This window comes from Oncorhynchus keta, chromosome 34 (genome assembly GCF_023373465.1).
Source record: "Oncorhynchus keta strain PuntledgeMale-10-30-2019 chromosome 34, Oket_V2, whole genome shotgun sequence".
NCBI lineage: Eukaryota > Metazoa > Chordata > Actinopteri > Salmoniformes > Salmonidae > Oncorhynchus > Oncorhynchus keta.
Window position 1 is genome coordinate 16,611,646 of NC_068454.1, and position 22,341 is coordinate 16,633,986.

At 44.9% G+C, this 22,341-nt stretch overlaps 1 protein-coding gene across 3 annotated transcripts in view; it reads left to right on the plus strand.

Moving 5' to 3' along the window:
• The window catches only part of sytl5 (synaptotagmin-like 5), a 77,367-nt gene that overhangs the window by 50,539 nt on the left and 4,487 nt on the right, over positions 1–22,341 (plus strand). For 2 of the 3 annotated variants that reach the window (XM_052493293.1, XM_052493294.1), the window contains exons 8-16: positions 2,720–2,817; positions 12,107–12,202; positions 17,816–17,884; positions 18,409–18,587; positions 20,298–20,400; positions 21,025–21,186; positions 21,289–21,397; positions 21,651–21,786; positions 21,921–22,129. In XM_052493293.1, coding sequence (XP_052349253.1) covers positions 2,720–2,817; positions 12,107–12,202; positions 17,816–17,884; positions 18,409–18,587; positions 20,298–20,400; positions 21,025–21,186; positions 21,289–21,397; positions 21,651–21,786; positions 21,921–22,129 — 1,161 coding nt within the window. The remainder of the gene's footprint in view (positions 1–2,719; positions 2,818–12,106; positions 12,203–17,815; positions 17,885–18,408; positions 18,588–20,297; positions 20,401–21,024; positions 21,187–21,288; positions 21,398–21,650; positions 21,787–21,920; positions 22,130–22,341) is intronic. The other variant, XM_052493295.1, reaches the window with a different exon arrangement.

The following is a 22,341-nucleotide window of genomic DNA, read 5'->3' on the forward strand; positions in this document are numbered from 1 at the left end:
GACATTTGCTCAGTACATTGTTTTCGCTGAGGAAATGCACAAGTCTGATGTTAATGATAATGCAAAGGATTTTCCCAAGGTTACTGTTGACACATATCCCCGGTAGTTATTTGGGTCAAATTTGTCTCCACTTTTGTGGATTGGGGTGATCAGTCCTTGGTTCCAAATATTGGGGAAGATGCCAGAGCTGAGGATGATGGTAAAGAGTTTAAGTATAGCCAATTGGAATTTGTGGTTTGTATATTTTATCATTTCATTTCAACCCCACATGCCTTTTTGGGTAGGAGGTTTTTTATTTTGTCCTGTAGTTCATTCTGGATGCAGTTTATCACAGTGCCATCCGTTTTGTCACTAAAGCACCTTATACCACCCACCACTGCGACTTGTATGCTCTAGTTGGAGACTTTTATCTCCCTCACCAACTTCAAACATCAGCTATCTGAGCAGCTAACCGATCGCTGCAGCTGTACATAGTCTATTGGTAAATAGCCCACCCATTTTCACCTACCTCATCCCCACACTGTTTTTATTTATTTACTTTTCTGCTCTTTTGCACACCAATATCTCTACCTGTACATGACCATCTGATCATTTATCACTCCAGTGTTAATCTGCAAAATTGTAATTATTCGCCTACCTCCTCATGCCTTTTGCACACATTGTATATAGACTCCCCTTTTTTTCTACTGTGTTATTGACTTGTTAATTGTTTACTCCATGTGTAACTCTGTGTTGTCTGTTCACACTGCTATGCTTTATCTTGGCCAGGTCGCAGTTGTAAATGAGAACTTGTTCTCAACTAGCCTACCTGGTTAAATAAAGGTGAAATAAAAAAAATAAAAAAAATTCATTGTAATTGGAGAATCCAGTGGGTTCTGGTAGTCTTTAATAGTTGATTCTAAATGTTTTATTTGATCATGTATATGTTTTTGCTGCTTGTTCTTTGTTGTAAAGCCAAAAAGATTGGATCAGTGGTTTATCCATACATCTCTGTTTGTTTAGAGTTTTCCAATTTTCCCAGAAGTGGATCGCTTCTATGGATTCTTCAAATACATTCAGCTGATTTCTGATGTGATTCTTTTTCTGTAATGTATTTCTGTATTATTTTAGTGATTCACCACAGTGAAGGCTCAGGTTTTCTGGCTCTCTATGTTTTAGGTTGGATAGGTTTCTCAATTTCTTTCTTAGGCTTTTGCATTCTTCATCAAACCATTTGTCATTGTTCTTGTCTTAGGTTGTCTGCTTGAAATGTTTAGATTTGATAGGAAAGCTGAGAGGTCAAATATACTGCTTAGGTTTTTTACTGCCAAGTTTACACCTTCACTATTACAGGAAATTGTCTAGAAGGGATTGAATTTGTTGTTGCCTAATTGTTTTTTTGTATGTTTCCACACTATTTTCCTTCCATCTATAGCATTTCTTAATATTATTCAGTTCCTTTGGCTTTGAAGCCTCATAATCGAGCATAGCTCTGTTCAAGTAGAGTGTGATTTTGCTGAGATCTGATAGGGGTGTCTGTGGACTGACTGTGAACGCTCTAAGATACTCTGGGTTGAGGTCAGTGATAAAATAGTCTACAGTACTACTGCCAAGAGATGAGCCAGAGGTTTACCTACCATAGGAGTCCCCTTGAAGCCTACCATTGACTATGTACATACTCAGCGTCCGACAGAGCTGCTCGCGTGCTGTTGCCACCCTTTCCATCTGGGACCTCAGGTCATTTTTGCCCATGTGAATTATGATGTTGCTGGGGGACTCTAATCTGTCCTCTGACAACAGCTCCAGGGCATGCCTAGTGTTTGGGCACCAGAGTTTAGCCACTTTGTGTTTGTGAAAAAGTTTATCCTCTTGAATGTATTTTCCATTTGAGTCAATGAGGAGCACAATCTCTGGCTTTTGTGTGTCCTCAGTGGATGTGGGGGGGTTGTCAGGAGGGCTATCAGGAGAGCTGACAGGAGGGGGTGGGGTCTGTTGGGTTGGTGGGTCCTGTGTTGTCTATCCCATTGTGGTGTTGAGGTTGTGGTCCGGGTCTGAGGTGGGCTGTTCTGCTGGCTTCTCTGGGGGAGTGTACTGCTCTCTGTTACACCTCAGCTTTCTGACCTCGTTCAGTACCGTGTGTGTCTCCATAAGTTCTCTCACCTCAGTCCATATAGCAGCCAGCTCTCTCAGACAGCCGTCCATCTCCAACTTCTGCCCTCCGGGTCTTGTTGGGGGGTTGTTGTTGTGCTGGTCTGTTTTGTGGGTTTGTTCTGTCTGGATTGTGTGGACTGTTCTCTGAGCTCCACCATGTCTCTCTCTAGCTCTGTGAATTTATCCCTCTCTCTCTATTTATTTATCTCCTCTCTTCCTCACTCTTTCTTTCTTTCTCTCACTATAGACCTCTCTTGATCTCTCTCTTACACTCACATACTCCCCTGTTCTTGTTCCTCTTCTACTCTTTCTCTTTCCTCTCTCTTCTCCCTTTCTGTCTTTCTCCCTTTCGCCACTCAAACACTTTTCTCATCTTCCCCTGGTAGCAGATGGCTGTTGTAGCAGCATATGGTGCTCTGTCACATGTTAGCATTTCATAACAACTCCAATTAGTGCCATTAGGCATAGCTGTGAAATAACTGGAAATAACAGTCTTTATGTGTGGCTGTGGGGAGGGAGTACCTTGTCACTTCCTCCTCTCATCTCTCTCTCTCTCTCCCTCTCTCCATCTCTCTCTCTCTCTCTGTAGATCGTAGTCGTTCTGAGTTGGACCTGTCTGTTCCTGGTTCTGCCAGTGATGAGGCCCTCAGCCTGAGGAGCCGCTCCGTTCCTGGGCTCAATGACACGGTACACACACACACACCTCTTGTCCACCTCCACACACCACCCACACACCTTACCCCGGGAATAAGTCAACATATTTTGTGTCCATCTCTATGGCAACATAACCATGATCTTTGATACATACAGATAGTGCACAGTACAGTGGACTTCCTCTAAGCTATTAGAAACCCCAAACTACTTTTTAAGTGAGAATAGGCATTGGTCTGAAGCAAAAAAATAAAGGAAATTCACAAGCACCACAATGCCTATTCCACCCATGCTCTACCAGGGATTTCCAGCACACAGTTTTGACCTACTACAGTAGCTATGTTTGTATTGTGTAGGCAGGTTGCTTAGGATTCAAACATTCTCAAACAGCCTAATTCATACTCTTCAGAAGGATAATGGACTTTACAGTATCCTGCTATTAAAATGATGTATACCTGTATTTTACCCTTGTGCCCCTTGTGCAGCACCCAGACTACATTTTACTTTTCCATGGCGATGCTGTCAGTTGAGTCTGGTAAATTGATGTTAGCATGTTAGCATGTTAACTGAGGTTCTGTTTAAATGTGCATTATGGGTTTAACCATTTACTAACTAGCTTAGTTTCTTAACCTCTTGATTACTAGCCATCCCGGATCCGGGATCGTGAATACAGCCTCAAGCTCATTAGCATAACGCAACGTTAACTATTCATGAAAATCGCAAATGAAATGAAATAAATATGCTAGCTCTCAAGCTTAGCCTTTTGTTAACAACACTGTCATCTCAGATTTTCAAAATATGCTTTTCAACCATAGCAAAACAAGCATTTGTGTAACAGTATTGATAGCTAGTGTAGCATTTAGCGTAGCATTCAGCGGGCAACATTTTCACAAAAACAAGAAAAGCATTCAAATAAAATCATTTACCTTTGAAGAACTTCGGATGTTTTCAATGAGGAGACTCTCAGTTAGATAGCAAATGTTCAGTTTTTCCAAAAAGATTATTTGTCTAGGACAAATCGCTCCGTTTTGTTCATCACTTTTGTCTACCAAAAAAAACGAAAATTCAGTCATCAAAACGCCGAACTTTTTTCCAAATTAACTCCATAATATCGACTGAAACATGGCAAACGTTGTTTAGAATCAATCCTCACGGTGTTTTTCACGTATCTCTTCGATGATATATCGTTCGTGGAAGTATGCTTTCTCCTCTGAATCACATGGAAGAATGCTTGCAGCTGAAGATTACGCACCAATTTCGACAAAGGACACCGGGCGGACACCTGGTAAATGTAGTCTCTTATGGCCAATCTTCCAATGATATGCCTACAAATATGTCACAATGCTGCAGACACCTTGGGAAAACGGCAGAAAGTGTAGGCTCGTTCAGGGCGCATTCACAGCCATATAAGGAGACAATGGAAAACAGAGCCTCAAAAATTCTGCTCATTTCCTGTTTGAAGTTTCATCTTGGTTTCGCCTGTGGCACTCACAGATAATATCTTTGCAGTTTTGGAAACGTCAGAGTTTTTTCTTTCCAAAGCTGTCAATTACATGCATAGTCGAGCATCTTTTCGTGACAAAATATCTTGTTTAAAACGGGAACGTTTTTTTATCCAAAAATGAAATACTGCCCCTAGAGGCTCAAGAGGTTAACAAAACATTGTTTTTAGTCTGCTATGGTTGGTGTGGTCTTGGTTATTCTTCGAGGAAACGTAGCGTAGCTAATTGCAGTGTTTGTTCTGTCTGAAAACTAGCTAAAAGAAAATGTTTCACAGCAAGAGAGGTGTTGCTACATTAATCCTTTTTCCATCATTTTATCGAGCGAATTAAGAAGGAATATCGATGTCATTTTTAACAATGTAGGCTAAGAAGCTAAATTCGATTTTCCATCAAAATAATGATTCTAGTTTAAGAATATGTGACAAGAGAAAAGATAAATCGCTCTTATTAAACTCTCCAGATCATTTACCATCAATGGATGCCGATTTAACTTGTTTTGACTGCTATGATTAAGCAATAAGGCCAGAGGAGGTGTAATGTATGGCCAAAATACCATGGCTAAGGGCTGTTCTTAGGGTATAGCCCTTAGCTCTGGTATATTGGCCATATACCACAAACCCCTGAGGTGCCTTATTGCTATTATAAACTGGTTACCAACGTAATTAGACCAGTAAAAAGTATGTTTTTGTCATACCCCTGGTACACGTCTGATATACCATGCTTTCAACCAATCAGCATTCAAAGCTCAAACCACCCAGTTTATAATTGTAAATAAATCTTGTTTGCGCATGTGCCTAACTATAGATATATCCGACAGGGGAGTTTGAGTGATGAAAATTGGACAGAGGATCACAAAATCTCTGTGCAAGAAACACTTGAACAAACTTCAAAAACCGAATGTTAGGCTATTTTTGGGCATTTGTGCCGTTATTATGTGCCAGATGCTAACACTATAAACTGTATATAAATGGCCTATTTGTAAGATTGACTTGTTATTTCAATTAGGCCTAGGCTACTGACTAAAATCTGGGTTGAAAATTGCAATTAAACTTAGCTAAGCTAGATGCAGACAGCCTATAGCCCAGGGGTACTCAACTAGTATTTCAGAAGGTCCAGTGACAAATGTCCGGATGGATATCGTCCTTTGTCGGCGCTGTGGTACAAGCGTAGAAAAAAAGCTTTTATTCTACGACTTAGGAAACATTTTGTTACATAAAAAGTAAATTAAATATATTAAATTAGACTAATAAGAACTATTAATTACTACTTCTTTTGAATGTAAGAATGTGTTACATCAACATTGCTGAATTATGAGTGGTTGCATAATTATCTATCTAAAAAGTCCACCATTATACATGGGCCTTCAATTAAATAATGTATTTTTTATCAAATAAAGTGCATGTTTTCTGGAGAACGAAGGAGAGTTGAACAGTAATAAGAATCTGAATGCACAGAATGTCAATGTGGGCCATGCAAAATTCATGTAGAAGTCACTCTGGGCCTTGCCCTCACATCAATGAGACAAATGACACTTTCTGTCTACTGCCAATGGTTTTAACTTTGGCACAAATGGTGTGAGAGCAACTCTGAGACATTAGTGCAGGTGTTCATTGGTAAACCTGGTGCAGTATTTGTTTTTAATAAAGTTCATTGTGGAGAAGGCTATATTCACAGCTGTATGTGGAGCCACACATTGTCAGGGTGTATAGTGCCCGTTTCTTGAGAACAGGGACAGCAGCTGAAGGCACCATCTTTCCCCAGAAAGTGACAGAGTCACAATCACCAGCCTGCTCCTTCAAAGACACATTTTCTTGCAGCTTAATCAACAATTGTATTGGGTAATGCAACATCTACCCATCTGAAGATCTGTTTTGCTTCTTTTGACAACTTTGTCACTTTTGTGACTAAGAAAGGGTCCTGGATGAGCAGCAGCAGTTCTCTTCCAACAGTGAAGTCCTCAAAGCAAGCCTTGAAGTTATCCATCAGCTTCTGGATGAAATCAACAGGATTGGGAACATCTTTGTCTCCCTGCGTTTGCACCAGAAGATTGGGGAAGTGGACAAGTTCTCTCTGAAGATCATTCTTGAAAAGCTCCAATTTCTTCTGGAAAGCCCGGACTGCTGTTATCATATCACACAATGTGTTGTCCTGTCCCTGCAGCTTAACATTCAGTTGATTAAGGTGTGATGTAATGTCTGTCAAAAATTCAACTGTTTCCATCTTCTCCTCATCTTCCAAAAACTCTGTCACTCTTTTGCTCTAATAAGAAAGCTTTGATTTCCTCCTGAATGGCCCAAAAGTGTTCCAAAACCCTGCCTTTGCTGAGCCATCTGACATTGTTGTGCTGTTGTAACTCATCAAAACTGGCATTGACCTCTGTCAGAATGCCTCGTAGCAAGCGGTGTTGTAGGGATGAAGTTGCTCTCAAAAGGTTGATCAGTTTCGTCATCGTTGTCATGGCCTCAGAATGCTATTTTCCCAGACTGGCACACAGGACAGATTGATGGATGATGCAGTGATATGATGTCAGGGTGGTCCTCTTTCAAACGTGCAACCAGTCCTCTCCCTCATGGCTGGACCTCCATCTGTGGTGATGGAGACCACTGACTTCAGATCTATCCCCCTTTTTGTCAGCATCCCGTTGATGGCCTCATGGATATCCTCTCCCCGTGTGTGTGCTTCTAGATGTGTTAAGCCCAACAGGTCCTCGCAGAATTCCTTCTTTGCTTCGTTAGAAGAATCTGACTAACACCAGACGCTGGGCATTATCAGTGTTATCTGTTGGTTCATCCACAGCTAAAGAAAAGCATGGTGCATTCTGAATGGGCTCATCCAGGCTGTGTCACATCCGGCTGTGATTGGGAGTCCCATAGGGCGGCGCCCTATTGGCCTAGCGTTGTCCGGCTCTGGTCAGGGTAGGCCATCATTGTAAATAAGAATTTGTTCTTAACTGAATGGCCCAAAACAAATGTAAATAAATACATTTAAAAATGAAAAATAAAGTTTAGTTAAATCTTCAGCTAATATTTCAGTTCTCCTCATTGCTGTGGAATCTGACAATGGGACCTGTTAGATCTTTACCCTCAGACCATCTTTTTGTTTACCTTCAAGCAAGGTGTCAGCAACTTCACACATTCTTTTACCATCTCAGTGTCTGAAAATGTTTTTTTTTGTGTTTTCCCAAAACCTAAGCTATCCTCAGTGAACATTCCGTTGCATGTTGTTGGGCTCTCACTGAATAGACAAGGACTTTGGTGGACCTCTCATAGTGGTGGACCTCTCATATTGGTTGACCTCTCATAGTGTTTGACCTCTCATATTGGTGGACCCCTCATAGTGGTGGACCTCTCATATTGGTTGACCTCTCATAGTGTTTGACCTCTCATATTGTTGGACCTCTCAAAGTGGTGGACCTCTCATATTGTTGGACCTCTCAAAGTGGTGGACCTCTCATATTGGTTGACCTCTCATAGTGATGGACCTCTCATATTGGTGGACCTCTCATAGTGGTGGACCTCTCATAGTGGTGGACCTCTCATAGTGGTGTACCTCTCATAGTGTTTGACCTCTCATATTGTTGGACCTCTCAAAGTGGTGGACCTCTCATATTGTTGGACCTCTCAAAGTGGTGGACCTCTCATATTGTTGGACCTCTCAAAGTGGTGGACCTCTCATATTGGTTGACCTCTCATAGTGATGGACCTCTCATATTGGTGGACCTCTCATATTGGTGGACCTCTCATATTGGTGGACCTCTCATATTGGTTGATCTCCCATATTGGTGGACCTCTCATATTGGTGGACCTCTCATATTGGTGGACCTCTCATATTGGTGGACCTCTCATATTGGTGGACCTCTCATATTGGTGGATCTCTCATATTGGTTGAAATCTCATATTTGTGGACCTCTCATATTGGTGGTTCTCTCATATTGGTTGACCTCTCATATTGGTGGATCTCTCATATTGGTTGACCTCATAGTGGTGGACCTCTCATATTGGTGGACCTCTCATATTGGTGGATCTCTCATATTGGTTGACCTCTCATATTGGTGGACCTCTCATATTGGTGGACCTCTCATAGTGGTGGACCTCTCATAGTGGTGGACCTCTCATAGTGGTGGATCTCTCATATTGGTTGACCTCTCATATTGGTGGACCTCTCATATTGGTGGATCTCTCATATTGGTTGACCTCATATTGGTGGACCTCTCATATTTGTTGACCTCTCAAAGTGGTGGATCTCTCATAGTGGTGGACCTCTCATAGTGGTGGACCTCTCATATTGGTTGACCTCATATTGGTGGACCTCTCATAGTGGTGGACCTCTCATATTGGTGGACCCCTCATATTGGGATTTGAGTTGGTTAATCTTGTTTGATCTCTCCTCCGTGTTCAGGGGATCCGTCTGATCGAATTTACTATGCCTGGTGTCATAATGCCGCTTAACATTGTCACTTTTCACGAGCGCTATGGACTCGCTGCATATCAGGCACATTGGTTTTGTGCTAGTTGCGGGGGGAATGAATATATACAGTTCTGTCCACTCGTCTTTGAATATACGGTTTTCAGAGTCAACTTTTTTTTTTTAACAAACCAAATTAACAAAGATAATGGTAACTAAGCTCCTTCTACAGTTGAACCGCGGTCAAATCTTTCTGTTTCTTTCTGCCTGCTTGTCCCAGGGTTCTGCAGAGGATATTTGGATTGATGTAAACGGGCCTCTTGTATTTGCATATAACCATGCGATTGGATTAGACGGGGCACTAATAGAGGTGGGTGTTACTTCTAGAGAGAGCGAGAAAGAGAGCTTGCTGAGTTAAAGAGGCTACTGCGCCCGGTAGATTTTTAAGCTGTGTAAAAATAATTGATTGACTTTTAACACAAGGCTACAACAGCAAACTGAGTTATAGGCTATTTATGAAATCTGTTTGCCAGCTCCAGGTAGGCTACACAAGTGGCACAAATTGATTTGCAAGGACTCCAGTGATATCTTCATTTCAATATATTTATTGTATCAAATGGAAGGCATTCTCCACATTTCATGTCATTTTCATTGTGGTCTTTTTCCCCATAACACAAGCACACGAGGGAGTTCCTTAATTTCCATTTCAAATTTCCACCCGCACAGCGCTCCAAACCCTAGAACTGAGCATGAGTAAAACTTATCGCTTGATACTGTTCTCCATAAGAAAAGTTGACATTAGAATGCAGGTTACTTTAAACCACCTCTGAGCGAATTTATCTAAAGAGCTCTAGTGCGCCTAAAGTAGTTTTCCTATGCTTTGTCTCTGTTCTATCAGTTCTAGATGGTTAATATGTTTTATGGAAAAAGGGTGTCTCCATAATGACCAATCTAAATGGCCTGGTAAAAAGTTGTCATGACGTGTGCATGCTGCTCTGTCTCCTTGACTCAGCTGCCTCTGCACTCAATCAGTAACAGCCTGCTCACTGCCTGATAGTCCGCAGCAGCAGGTCACAATGAGAAATACACTACTGTTCAAAAAAAGAAGAAGAAAAAAGTCCATTAAAATAACATCAAATTGATCAGAAATACAGTTTAGACATTGTTAATGTTGTAAATGACTATTGTAGCTGGAAACTGCATATTTTTTATGGAATATCTACATAGGCGTAGAGGCCCATTATCAGCAACCATCATTCCTTTGTTCCAATGGCACGTTGTGTTAGCTAATCCTAGTTTATCATTTTAAAGTCTAATTGATCATTAGAAAACCGTTTTGCAATTATGTTAGCACAGCTGAAAACTGTTGTCCTGATTAAAGAAGCTATAAAACTGGCCTTCTTTAGAATAGTTGAGTATCAGAAAATGTGCTTTTCTTTCAAAAACAAGGACATTTCTAAGTGACCCTAAACTTTTGAACGGTAGTGTATATACAGTATCAGTCAAAGGTTTGGACACACCTACTTATTCAAGGGTTTTTCTTTATTTTTTAAAACTATTTTCTACATTGTGGGATGATAGCGAAGACATCAAAGCTATGAAATAACACATGGAATCATGTAGTAACCAAAAAATTGCTAAACAAATCTAAATATATTTTATATTTGAGATTCTTCAAAGCAGCCACCCTTTCCCTTGATGACAGATATGCACACTCTTGGCATTCTCTCAACCAGCTTCATGAGGAATGCTTTTCAAACTGTCTTGAAGGAGTTCCCACATATGCTGAGCACTTGTTGGCTGCTTTTCCTTCACTCTGAGGTCCAACTCATCCCAAACATCTCAATTAGGGTGAGGTCAGGTGATTGTGGAGGCCAGGTCATCTGATGCAGCACTCCATCACTCTCCTTCTTGGTCAAATAGCCCTTACGCAGCCTGGAGGTGTGTTGGGTCATTGTCCTGTTGAAAAACAAATGATAGTCCCACTGAGCACAAACCAGATTAACATTAATTTGCAATCAATGCCTATACATTGTGGGGGCTATTGCCCAGTTAAGAGCTCATTAGTTAGTGTAGCCTCACATAAAAGCCTGTAGCAGCAGCTGAGTAGCAAGGCTGGAGGCTGTGTGGTGGAACAGCTGTACATAAGAACCACTGGCTAAGGGTCACTACTCCGTATTTACTGTAGGTGAGCATTTCATTAAGTTGTCTGATCTTTCTACACACGTGAATACACAATCACACACATGCACAGACATATACACACTCACACACATACACAGACATACACACTCATAAAGAGCTCAAAGACAGTGTGTGATAAGCGAGTAATCTAATTAACACCCTGACCTGTCTGATTAAGTCCTGACCTGTCTGAATAAATCCTGACCTGTCTGAATAAATCCTGACCTGTCTGATTAAATCCTGACCTGTATTATTGAATCCTGACCTGTCGGATTAAATCCTGACCTGTATTATTGAATCCTGACCTGTCTGATTAAATCCTGACCTGTCTGATTAAATCCTGACCTGTCTGATTAAATCCTGACCTGTCTGATTAAATCCTGACCTGTCTGAATAAATCCTGACCTGTATTATTGAATCCTGACCTGTCTGATTAAATCCTGACCTGTATTATTGAATCCTGACCTGTCTGATTAAATCCTGACCTGTATTATTGAATCCTGACCTGTCTGATTAAATCCTGACCTGTATTATTGAATCCTGACCTGTCTGATTAAATCCTGACCTGTATTATTGAATCCTGACCTGTCTGATTAAATCCTGACCTGTATTATTGAATCCTGACCTGTCTGATTAAATCCTGACCTGTATTATTGAATCCTGACCTGTCTGATTAAATCCTGACCTGTCTGATTAAATCCTGACCTGTCTGATTAAATCCTGACCTGTCTGATTAAATCCTGACCTGTATGATTGAATCCTGACCTGTCTGAATAAATCCTGACCTGTCTGATTAAATCCTGACCTGTCTGATTAAATCCTGACCTGTCTGATTAAATCCTGACCTGTCTGATTAAATCCTGACCTGTATGATTGAATCCTGACCTGTCTGAATAAATCCTGACCTGTCTGATTAAATCCTGACCTGTCTGATTAAATCCTGACCTGTCTGAATAAATCCTGACCTGTCTGATTAAATCCTGACCTGTATGATTGAATCCTGACCTGTCTGAATAAATCCTGACCTGTCTGATTAAATCCTGACCTGTCTGATTAATTCCTGACCTGTCTGAATAAATCCTGACCTGTCTGATTAAATCCTGACCTGTCTGATTGAATTTGAAGTTGCCACAGAAAACTGACGGATGTGTTTACACTGTATTGCCTTATTACTGTGAATCTACAGAGAGATTCCATTGGTTGATGTCTCCTTTGATGGTTTCTGTGTTCTCCAGGAGTTTGATGATAATGATAAAGACGAGGACATCGATGCTCTGATGTCGGCACACAGCAAGGCCGCCAGCCGACGCATGAGCTGCGCTGTGTCTACGGTAATACCCTGCCATATAGTAAACACAGACACACACACAAACGCACACACACACACACATAATGGACACAAAGATGCATCTGCCATGCTCTGGCACACAAGAAGACAGACTGGCAGGCCTACTGCCACACACACACACAGCCCATAAAGAGGATTGATGAGTGAGTCATGGCTGTGTTGAAACCATTGTGTGAACAGTGTCAATAGCACCAGTGACCTCAGGGCTGAGGAACAGCAGGGCAGTGTCTCACACACACACACACACACACACACACACAGCACATCTCACAGCACAGCTCACAGCACAACTCACAGCACAGCTCACAGCAAAGCTCACAGCACAGCTCACATATAGACATTGCCTAGGAGCCAGGAAAATGTGCCTAAACTCACAGGTGTATATACTGTTTATCTTTTGTATGTGTGCTATGCTCTGGTAGAACCTGGCTTAGAACAACATTTCTGTTTCTTTTCTCACAACACTAAACTAAATAATTAGCTGAGTTTTGTGATTGACAGAGTCATATTGACCGACTCTCTTCAGTTCCGATTTTGAGACCTTGGTCTCTTTTACAAATGAGCCCTGCAGAATACAAACATACACACATCCCACTGGGCACAGACTATTCCCACGTTAATAAATAGGAAATACCCCCCAGAACATAGAAGAGATCAAAAACACACTCATAAAAAAAGGACAAATCGGAGACATTGTTAGGTTAACAGGCGACACACACTTCCTGCCTGTCTGACATTTCTAATTTCACCTCAGACATGACTAACAACATTAATTCTGGCCGTGGGCTCTGCTCTCAATAACAGCAGAGGTGGAGGGCCATGATTACAGAGATTATGGAGATGAATGGTGACTGGCTTCTGTGAATCTCCCTGCTTGAAAATATTGTATGAATAGAAAATAATGAATATAGGGGTGGATGAGGGAAACAAACACACAGTAGATATCTATAGTAGCAATTCTTCCTATAATGTTCATGTACACTGTGAGTAATATTCATCATAACTGAAGCCCGGTGTTCCGGTTTCGGTGGCATATATTGAAACGTGTGGGGGGGGGGGGCGTTCTGAGTGGGAAACAACCAATGGGGGGGGGGGGTTCTGGGTGGGGAACAACCAATGGGTGGGGGCGTTCTGAGTGGGAAACAACCAATGGGTGGGGGGGGTTCTGGGTGGGGAACAATCAATGGGTGGGGGGTTCTGAGTGGGAAACAACCAATGGGTGGGGGGTTCTGGGTGGGGAACAATCAATGGGTGGGGGTTCTGAGTGGGAAACAACCAATGGGTGGGGGGGTTCTGGGTGGGGAAACAATCAATGGGTGGGGGGGGTGGGGGGTTCTGGGTGGGGAACAATCAATGGGTGGGGGGTTCTGAGTGGGAAACAACCAATGGGTGGGGGGTTCTGGGGGGGAACAATTCTGGGGGGGGTTCTGGGTGGGGAACAATCAATGGGTGGGGGGGTTCTGAGTGGGAAACAACCAATGGGTGGGTGGGGGAACAATTCTGGGTGGGGAACAATGAATGGGTGGGGGGTTCTGAGTGGGAAACAACCAATGGGTGGGGGTTCTGGGTGGGGAACAATCAATGGGTGGGGGGGTTCTGAGGGGAAACAACCAATGGGTGGGGGGTTCTGGGTGGGGAACAATCAATGGGTGGGGGGTTCTGGGTGGGGAACAATCAATGGGTGGGGGGGTTCTGAGGGTGGGGGTTCTGGGTGAAACAACCAATGGGTGGGGGGTTCTGAGTGGGAACAATCAACAATCAATGGGTGGGGGGGTTCTGGGTGGGGAACAATCAATGGGTGGGGGGTTCTGGGTGGGGAACAATCAATGGGTGGGGGGTTCTGGGTGGGGAACAATCAATGGGTGGGGGGGTTCTGGGTGGGGAACAATCAATGGGTGGGGGGCGTTCTGGGTGGGGAACAATCAATGGGTGGGGGGTTCTGGGGGGGAACAATCAATGGGTGGGGGGTTCTGGGTGGGGAACAATCAATGGGTGGGGGCGTTCTGGGGAACAATCAATGGGTGGGGGGTCTGGGTGGGAACAATCAATGGGTGGGGGGTTCTGGGTGGGGAACAATCAATGGGTGGGGGGTTCTGGGTGGGGAAACAATCAATGGGTGGGGGGCGTTCTGGGTGGGGAACAATCAATGGGTGGGGGGCGTTCTGGGTGGGGAACAATCAATGGGTGGGGGGTTCTGGGTGGGGAACAATCAATGGGTGGGGGGGGTTCTGGGTGGGGAACAATCAATGGGTGGGGGGTTCTGGGTGGGGAACAATCAATGGGTGGGGGGTTCTGGGTGGGGAACAATCAATGGGTGGGGGGTTCTGGGTGGGGAACAATCAATGGGTGGGGGGGTTCTGGTTCTGGGGGGGCGTGGGGAAACAATCAATGGGTGGGGGGTTCTGGGTGGGGAACAATCAATGGGTGGGGGGCGTTCTGGGTGGGTGGGGGGGTTCTGGGTGGGGAACAATCAATGGGGGGGGGGGTTCTGGGTGGGGAACAATCAATGGGTGGGGTTCTGGGTGGGGAACAATCAATGGGCGGGGGGTTCTGGGTGGGGAACAATCAATGGGTGGGGGCGGGTTCTGAGTGGGAAACAACCAATGGGTGGGGGGGTTCTGGATGGGGAACAATCAATGGGTGGGGGGGGTTCAATGGGTGGGGGTTCTGGGTGGGGAACAACCAATGGGTGGGGGGTTCTGGGTGGGGAACAATCAATGGGTGGGGGGTTCTGAGTGGGAAACAACCAATGGGTGGGGGCGTTCTGAGGGGAACAACCAATGGGAAACAACCAATGGGTGGGGGGGTCTGGGTGGGGGGAAACAACAACCAATGGGTGGGGGGGGGTTCTGGGTGGGGAACAACCAATGGGTGGGGGGTTCTGAGTGGGAAACAATCAATGGGTGGGGGGTTCTGGGTGGGGAACAACCAATGGGTGGGGGGGGGTTCTGGGTGGGGAACAACCAATGGGTGGGGGGTTCTGGGTGGGGAACAACCAATGGGTGGGTTTCCCTGTGGCTCCTGCTTTTGGTTTCACCACCATGGGGTTATTAACACTGAAGATAACAATGACATCATCATCAATATTACATTTTTAAACAATTAAATGGCAACCCTAGCTATTTGTTCCAGCTGTCTTGATATCCTGGCAATATAGCCATGCTCAAAGAAGCCGGGACCGAGAGACTAAAAAACAGCAATCAGACTGTTAAATAGCCATCACTAGCCGGCTACCAACCGGCTACTCAACCCTGCACCTTAGAGGCTGCTATCCTACATACATAGACATGGAATCACTGGCCACTTTAATAATGGAACACTAGTCACTGATAGGAGAAAACTGAGCATGGATCAACAACATTGCAGTTACCCCACAATACTAAACTAATTGACAGAGTGAAAAGAAGGAAGCCTGTACAGAATAAAAAAATATTCCAAAACATGCATCCTGTTTGCAATAAGGCATTAAAGTAAAACTGTCAAAAATGTGGGAAACCAATTAACGGTTTGTCCTGAATACAAAGTGTTATGTTTGGAGAAAATCCAATACAACACATTTCTAAGTACCACTGTCCATATTTTCAAGCATAGTGCTGACTGCATCATGTTATGGGTATGCACGCCCACTCTTTGCCTGGAAGGAGAGTGATTGCGCAATTTTTTTTGAGTGAATTGTTTGTTTCAGAAAGTTGAACAGGCTATATTATATTTAGTTTAATTTAAAATCGATTGGGTGTACTTTTAGATGAACTGTAAGGCTATAACCTAGCAAAATGTGGAAAAAGTCAAGGGGTCTGAATACTTTCCGAAGGCACTGTATAGGCCTAGCGTGTTATGCGGTAGAGCCCGGTGCGCTCTATTCCAGCTCCTCGCATTGGCCGGGCTAGAATGGGCATCCAGCCAGGAAGGAGGGTGCCGGCTCAGCGCTCCGGGCCTCCAGTATACCTCTTTGGACCAGGATATCCTGCGCCGGCTCTGCGTACTGTGTCTCCGGTGGGTCTGCACAGCCCAGTGCGTCCTGCATTTGCAGGGCGAAAATAAACATCCAGCCAGGACGGGTTGTGTCAGCTCTACACTCCAGACCTCCAGTACCACTAGTGCCGACACCATGCACCAGGCTTCCAGTGCGCCTCCAGAGTCCAGTACGTCCTGTTCCTCCTCCCCGCACTCGACCTGAGGTGCGTGTCACCAGCCCGGTACCACCAGTGCCGGCACCAGGCCTACAGTGCGCCTCGGCAGTCCAAAGAGTCCGGCGACAGTACCCAGTCCAGAGCGTCTGGCGACAGTTCACAGACCGGAACCTCCAACGACGGCCACAGACCGGAACCTCCAACGACGGGCCACAGTCCGGAACCTTCAACGTCGGGCCACAGTTTGGGGTCTCCAGTGACGGTCCCCAGTTCAGAACATCCGGCGATGATCCACGCAGCAAGGGTCCCCAGTCCGGGGCCTACGGCGAGGATCCGCAGTCCAGAGCCTCCGACGATGATCCACAGGTCAGGGCTACAAGAGCGGACTCAATGTAAAGAAGGGGGGCGGCGTCCAGAACCAGACCCTCCACCGAGATTAGATGCCCACCCAGACCCTCCCATATAGGTTTAGGTTGCAGCCGGGAGTCCGCACCTTTGGGGGGGGGGGTACTGTCATGCCCTGACCTTAGTTATCTTTGTTTTCTTTATTATTTTAGTTAAGTCAGGGTGTGACATGGGTGGATGGTTTAGTTTTTTGTATATCTATGGGTTTTAAGTATGTCTAGGTATATGTAGGTCTATGGTGGCCTGAATTGGTTCCCAATCAGAGGCATCTGTTTATCATTGTCTCTGATTGGGGATCCTATTTAGGTTGCCATTTTCCATTTTGGTTTTGTGGGTTATTGTCTGTGTAGTTGCATGTCAGCACTAGTTTATAGCGTCACGTTAGTTTGTTTAAGTGTTCTTCATGAAATAAAATGACGTATTCCAATCAGTCTGCGCCTTGGTCTCCTCGTTATGACGTACGTGACACGTGGTTTCTGGGTGGGGAGGGAGGATGCTGGTGGGTGGATGGGGACTGAGTTGGGGGTTATCTTTGTATACATTTCTTTGATAGTTGTTTTGTTCCTGTAACCCCCCCTAAAAATAGACAACACTAAATAAAAAGTTGGTCCCCAAAAAAGAATATTAAGCCCAGAAGGCTGATTCTCTTGTATCTACTAAAACTGGAAATCCATTCCTCCCAGATATGTTGCTTTGGTGGAAGCATCTGTGTTTAGTTGTCTTTGATATTTACTGGTGCTTTCAGCCTGTCCGCTGTGTCCTTCTGTTTATTCATTGATGACTTCTAATCGGGTCCTGCTTCATCTGATAATCACCATGGTAACCCTGATAGATTCAGTTTTGTGTCCGTGTCTGGGGTTTCTGCCCTGGTACATGGGGTCTGTCCTCTCGTCTCTGTCCTCTTTACACTTTCACATGTATCACCCCTCTCTCCCTCCTCTTTTCTCTCACCTCTCTACTCCTTCCCTCTCTCCTCCCTCTTCCTTCCTTCCCTCTCTCCTTCACTCTCTCTCTCCTCCTCCCCCTGCTGGCTCGGGTTCTATTCTTCCTCTGGCTGCTAGTCTTCTACTCCCGGCTCAGAGAGAAAATGGGGCTACCTCAGTGTTCCTGGCGACTCAGACGCAGAAACTGTGAGTTCTTGCCTCCTTGTGTATGTGTGTACCCCACTTATTGTGAATATGTTTCCACCAATCGGTGCCGCTGTGCTCCCATCGCTGCCACTGACTGCCTAAATTGGTCATTCATCATACTGGCTCACTCTATGACATAAATTAGATCAACTTTAGTGTTTTACATTCCCCAGCCAGACCAATCTCTCACCAAATGACTCAATGTCCATTCTGCATTTTTACCTGTACAAAGACGAAAGGCTATCCCTGCCTCCATCTGTCTTCCTCCTTTTCCCTCCACTCCATTCTTAATTTCTCCCCCACTCTTGCTCTCCTCTTCTCTCCCTCATCTCTTCAGATTCTCTGCCCCTGATCCTCTACTTCTCTGTCCTCCATTCTGATATTTTCCTCTCCCCTCTTCCCCCTCCCCTATTACTATTTTAATAATGTTGCTCTCTCCCTACCCATCTCCTCTCTCTTCTCCCTTTATCCTATCTATTCTCTCTCTCCCTCTCCTCTTTTCCCCCCCTCTCTTCTCCTCACAGAGCAGTCTGAACAGTATGATGAGTATGTACAGTGAGACTGGTGACTATGGCAACGCCAACGTGAGTGGCGAACTGCTGTTGAACATCAGCTACAGCTATAAGACAGGCGCTCTTAACGTCCTGGTGAAGGAGTGTCGCAACCTGGCTACCGGGGATGAGAAGAGGCAACGCACAGATGCGTAAGGGCACACACACACACACACACACTTTTTATTTTCATTTCACCTTTATTTAACCAGGAGTCAGGCGCAGAAAACCGTATTTATTCCGGTGAGAAAACAACAGGCGAATAAATGACCGGCCCAAAACAGGACACAAACAGTCCGTAAAAATACAAACAACACCACAACATCCACAACACAGAACAGAGAAACAAGCTCGAACAAAAGCAGGCGGGCATAACAGGCTTAAATAGCCCTAAACCAAACCCCAAACGAGAAACAGGTGAAACCAATAAGACATAACCAACAGAAAAGGAAAAGGGAATCGGTGACAGCTAGTAGACCGGTGACGACGTCCGCCGCCCGAACAGGAAGGGGAGCCACCTTTGGTGGAAGTCGTGACAGTGACATCATTGATATACACAGAGAAAAGAGTCAGCCCAAGGATTGAACACTGTGGCACCCCCATAGAGACTGCCAGAGGTCCGGACAACAGACCCTCCGATTTAACACACTGAACTCTATCAGAGAAGTAGTTGGTGAACCAGCCTAGGCAGTCATTTGAGAAACCAAGGCTGTTGAGTCTGCCGATAAGAATGTGGTGATTGACAGAGTCGAAAGCCTTGGCCATGTCGATGAATATAGCTGCACAGTACTGCCTCTTATCGATGGCGGTTATGATAGGGTTTAGGACCTTGAGCGTGGCTGAGGTACACCCGTGACCAGCTCGGAAACCAGATTGCATAGTGGAGAAGGTACGGTGGGATTTGAAATGGTCGGTGATCTGTTTGTCAACTTGACTTTGGAAGACCTTAGAAAGGCAGGGTAGGATAGATATAGGTGTGTAGCAGTTTGGGTCTAGAGTGTGTCCCCCTTTGAAGAGGGGGATGACCGCGGCAGCATTCCAATCTTTGGGGATCTCAGACGATACGAAATAGAGGTTGAACAAGCTAGTAATAGGGTTTGCAACAATTTTGGCGGATCATTTTAGGAAGAGAGGGTCCAGATTGTCTAGCCCAGCTGATTTGTAGGGGTCCAGATTTTGCAGCTCTTTCAGAACATCAGCTATCTGGATTTGGGTAAAGGAGAAATGGGGAGGCTTGGGCAAGTTGCTGTGTGGGGTGCAGGTCTGTTGACTGGGGTAGGGGTAGCCAGGTGGAAAGCATGGCCAGCCGTAGAAAAATGCTTTGAAATGGTCAATTATCACGGATTTATCAGTGGTGACAGTGTTTCCTAGCCTCAGTGCAGTGGGCAGCTGGGAGGAGGTGCTCTTATTCTCCATGGACTTTACAGTGTCCCAGATCTTAGTGTTACAGGATGCAAATTTCTGTTTGAAAAAGCTAGCCTTTGCTTTCCTAACTGCCTGTGTATATTGGTTCCTAACTTCCCTGAAAAGTTGCATATCGCGGGGCCATTCGATGCTAATGCAGAACGCCACAGGAGGCAGTACGCCACTGAAGAACCTATGCTTACTGTGAAATTACACACACTTCATTATCACACATTCACACTTGAAAAAGAAGACACACCTCTTAACATCACAGTTCCTGACCGTCAGCTCAACTTGAACCAATCCATGAGTGATGTGTGACCTCAGCATGACCCACAACAACTGTGACATTCATTGTATGTCAGAGTAACCTTAGTGAAGCCTTGGGGTGATCATATGGATCACGGCACACAGGTCTTCCTATGAAGAGTGTGGCTGAATGTCTTTTCCATTGGCAGCTATGTGAAGGCCTACCTCCTCCCAGACAAGTCTCGCCAGAGCAAGAGGAAGACCAGCATCAAGACCAACACAATCAACCCTGTATTCAACGAGAACCTTAGGGTGAGGGAGTGTGTGTGTGTGTGTGTGTGTGTGTGTGTGTGTGTGTGTGTGTGTGTGTGTGTGTGTGTGTGTGTGTGTGTGTGTGTGTGTGTGTGTGTGTGTGTGTGTGTGTGTGTGTGTGTGTGTGTGTGTGTGTGTGTGTGAACTTGTGTGTGTGTGTGTGTGAACTTGTGTGTAGCTTGGGAAACAGTAAGATTTAATGAGTTTGTTTTTGTGATCATGAGAATGTGTGTCCTTGGATGGGATCAAGTTGCCTGGAGACAGTGTGTGTGTCAACTGGAGTGTGTCAGTCAGCAGGTGTTCATACTGATGTAGGAGCTTAACTTGATCACCCTGTTGCAGGAGAACTTTCCACATAATAATTCACATAATTTATTTTCCTGCTGTAGCAAACTGAATTAAGATCCTACATCTGTACAGTATATAAATTAATGAAGCTTGTTCCTCCCATGTGTTTTTATTAACCTGTACCACCATACCTACAGTGTATAGCCGTCAATAGACTTCACCTCAAGCACCCCTGCTGTACATGTGTTATTCCTGTAAGAGCATCGGCAGGAACTTTGATTTTTGTACTCAGTCCTACTCTCCTGTCATCACTTTCTCCTGTGCTGTTTTGTGTAGTATGTGATCAGCCACTCCCAGTTGGAGACACGAACGCTGCAGCTGTCTGTGTGGCACCATGACCGCTTCGGACACAACAGCTTCCTGGGGGAGGTGGAGCTGACCTTTGACTCCTGGGAGTTTGACAGCAACACGGAGGAGTGGTACTCTCTGCAGCCCAAGGTATCCTGTGTGCAGATGGACAATAGTGTCTATGTGTGGATTTATACAGCATTGTATGTTTATCAGTGGTAAATACTGTAAGTAGATGTGTTTTATGTGCAGCTGGACAGTAGTATGGACTCCACGCTCCAGTATAAAGGGGAGCTGACCGTGGTTCTGAAGTACATTCCTGCAGAGAAGAACCTCATGCTACCCCTGGACCAGGTCCAAGGTGCTCCACAAAATCCTTCTGTTTTAATTGCTCCAACCCATCACTAACCCATATCATTCAACTAATGACATTTCATGAAAGACTGTTTGGAATTTTGCTCATTCACCTTTACATTTACATTTAAGTAATTTAGCAGACGCTCTTATCCAGAGCGACTTACAAATTGGTGCATACACCTTATGACATCCAGTGGAACAGCCACTTTACAATAGTGCATCTAAATCTTTTTAAATATTTTTTTTCCTCCTCTCAGTGAAGAAAGGCTTTCTGAAAGGAAAGAAGACCAGCATCAAGCTGCCTCAAGGAGGTATGGTGGAACTGCTGGTCAAGGAGGCCAAGAACCTGACCTCAGTCAAGTCTGGAGGCACTTCAGACCCCTTTGTGAAAGGGTGAGACCCAGATAGACCCATTCAGTTTCATCCAGCCTTCATTCCTAGTCAGAATGATGGGAAGGACCTACTACCTACCTAATTCCAATTCCTCTGACAGTTTTGTCTTGTTTCCTGTCTCCCCATCCATCCAGGTACCTGCTCCCTGACAACAGTAAGTCCACAAAGCACAAGACGGTGGTGGTGCGTCGCTCGGTCAACCCCCAGTGGAACCACACCTTCACCTACTGTGGCCTGCAGGCCGGAGACCTGAACAACGTGTGTCTGGAGCTCACCGTCTGGGACAAGGAGGCTCTGGCCAGCAATGTCTTCCTGGGGGGAGTCCGACTCAACGGAGGGACAGGTCTGTCTGGGAAGAACCAGGGGCAGGGATGGGCTGTTTGGTATTGGACTTCTCTGCTGTTCTCTCTTCTTTTGTTTTGTTCTCTGGTCTTCTCTTCAGTTTAACTCTAGTCTTTACTTCTCTTCTTTTCTCTCTTCTCAGAGGTTATGGTGATTTGTAGCATATTCAGTCAGCATAACGCCGTAGGGATATGGAGTGTATGGAACCGATAG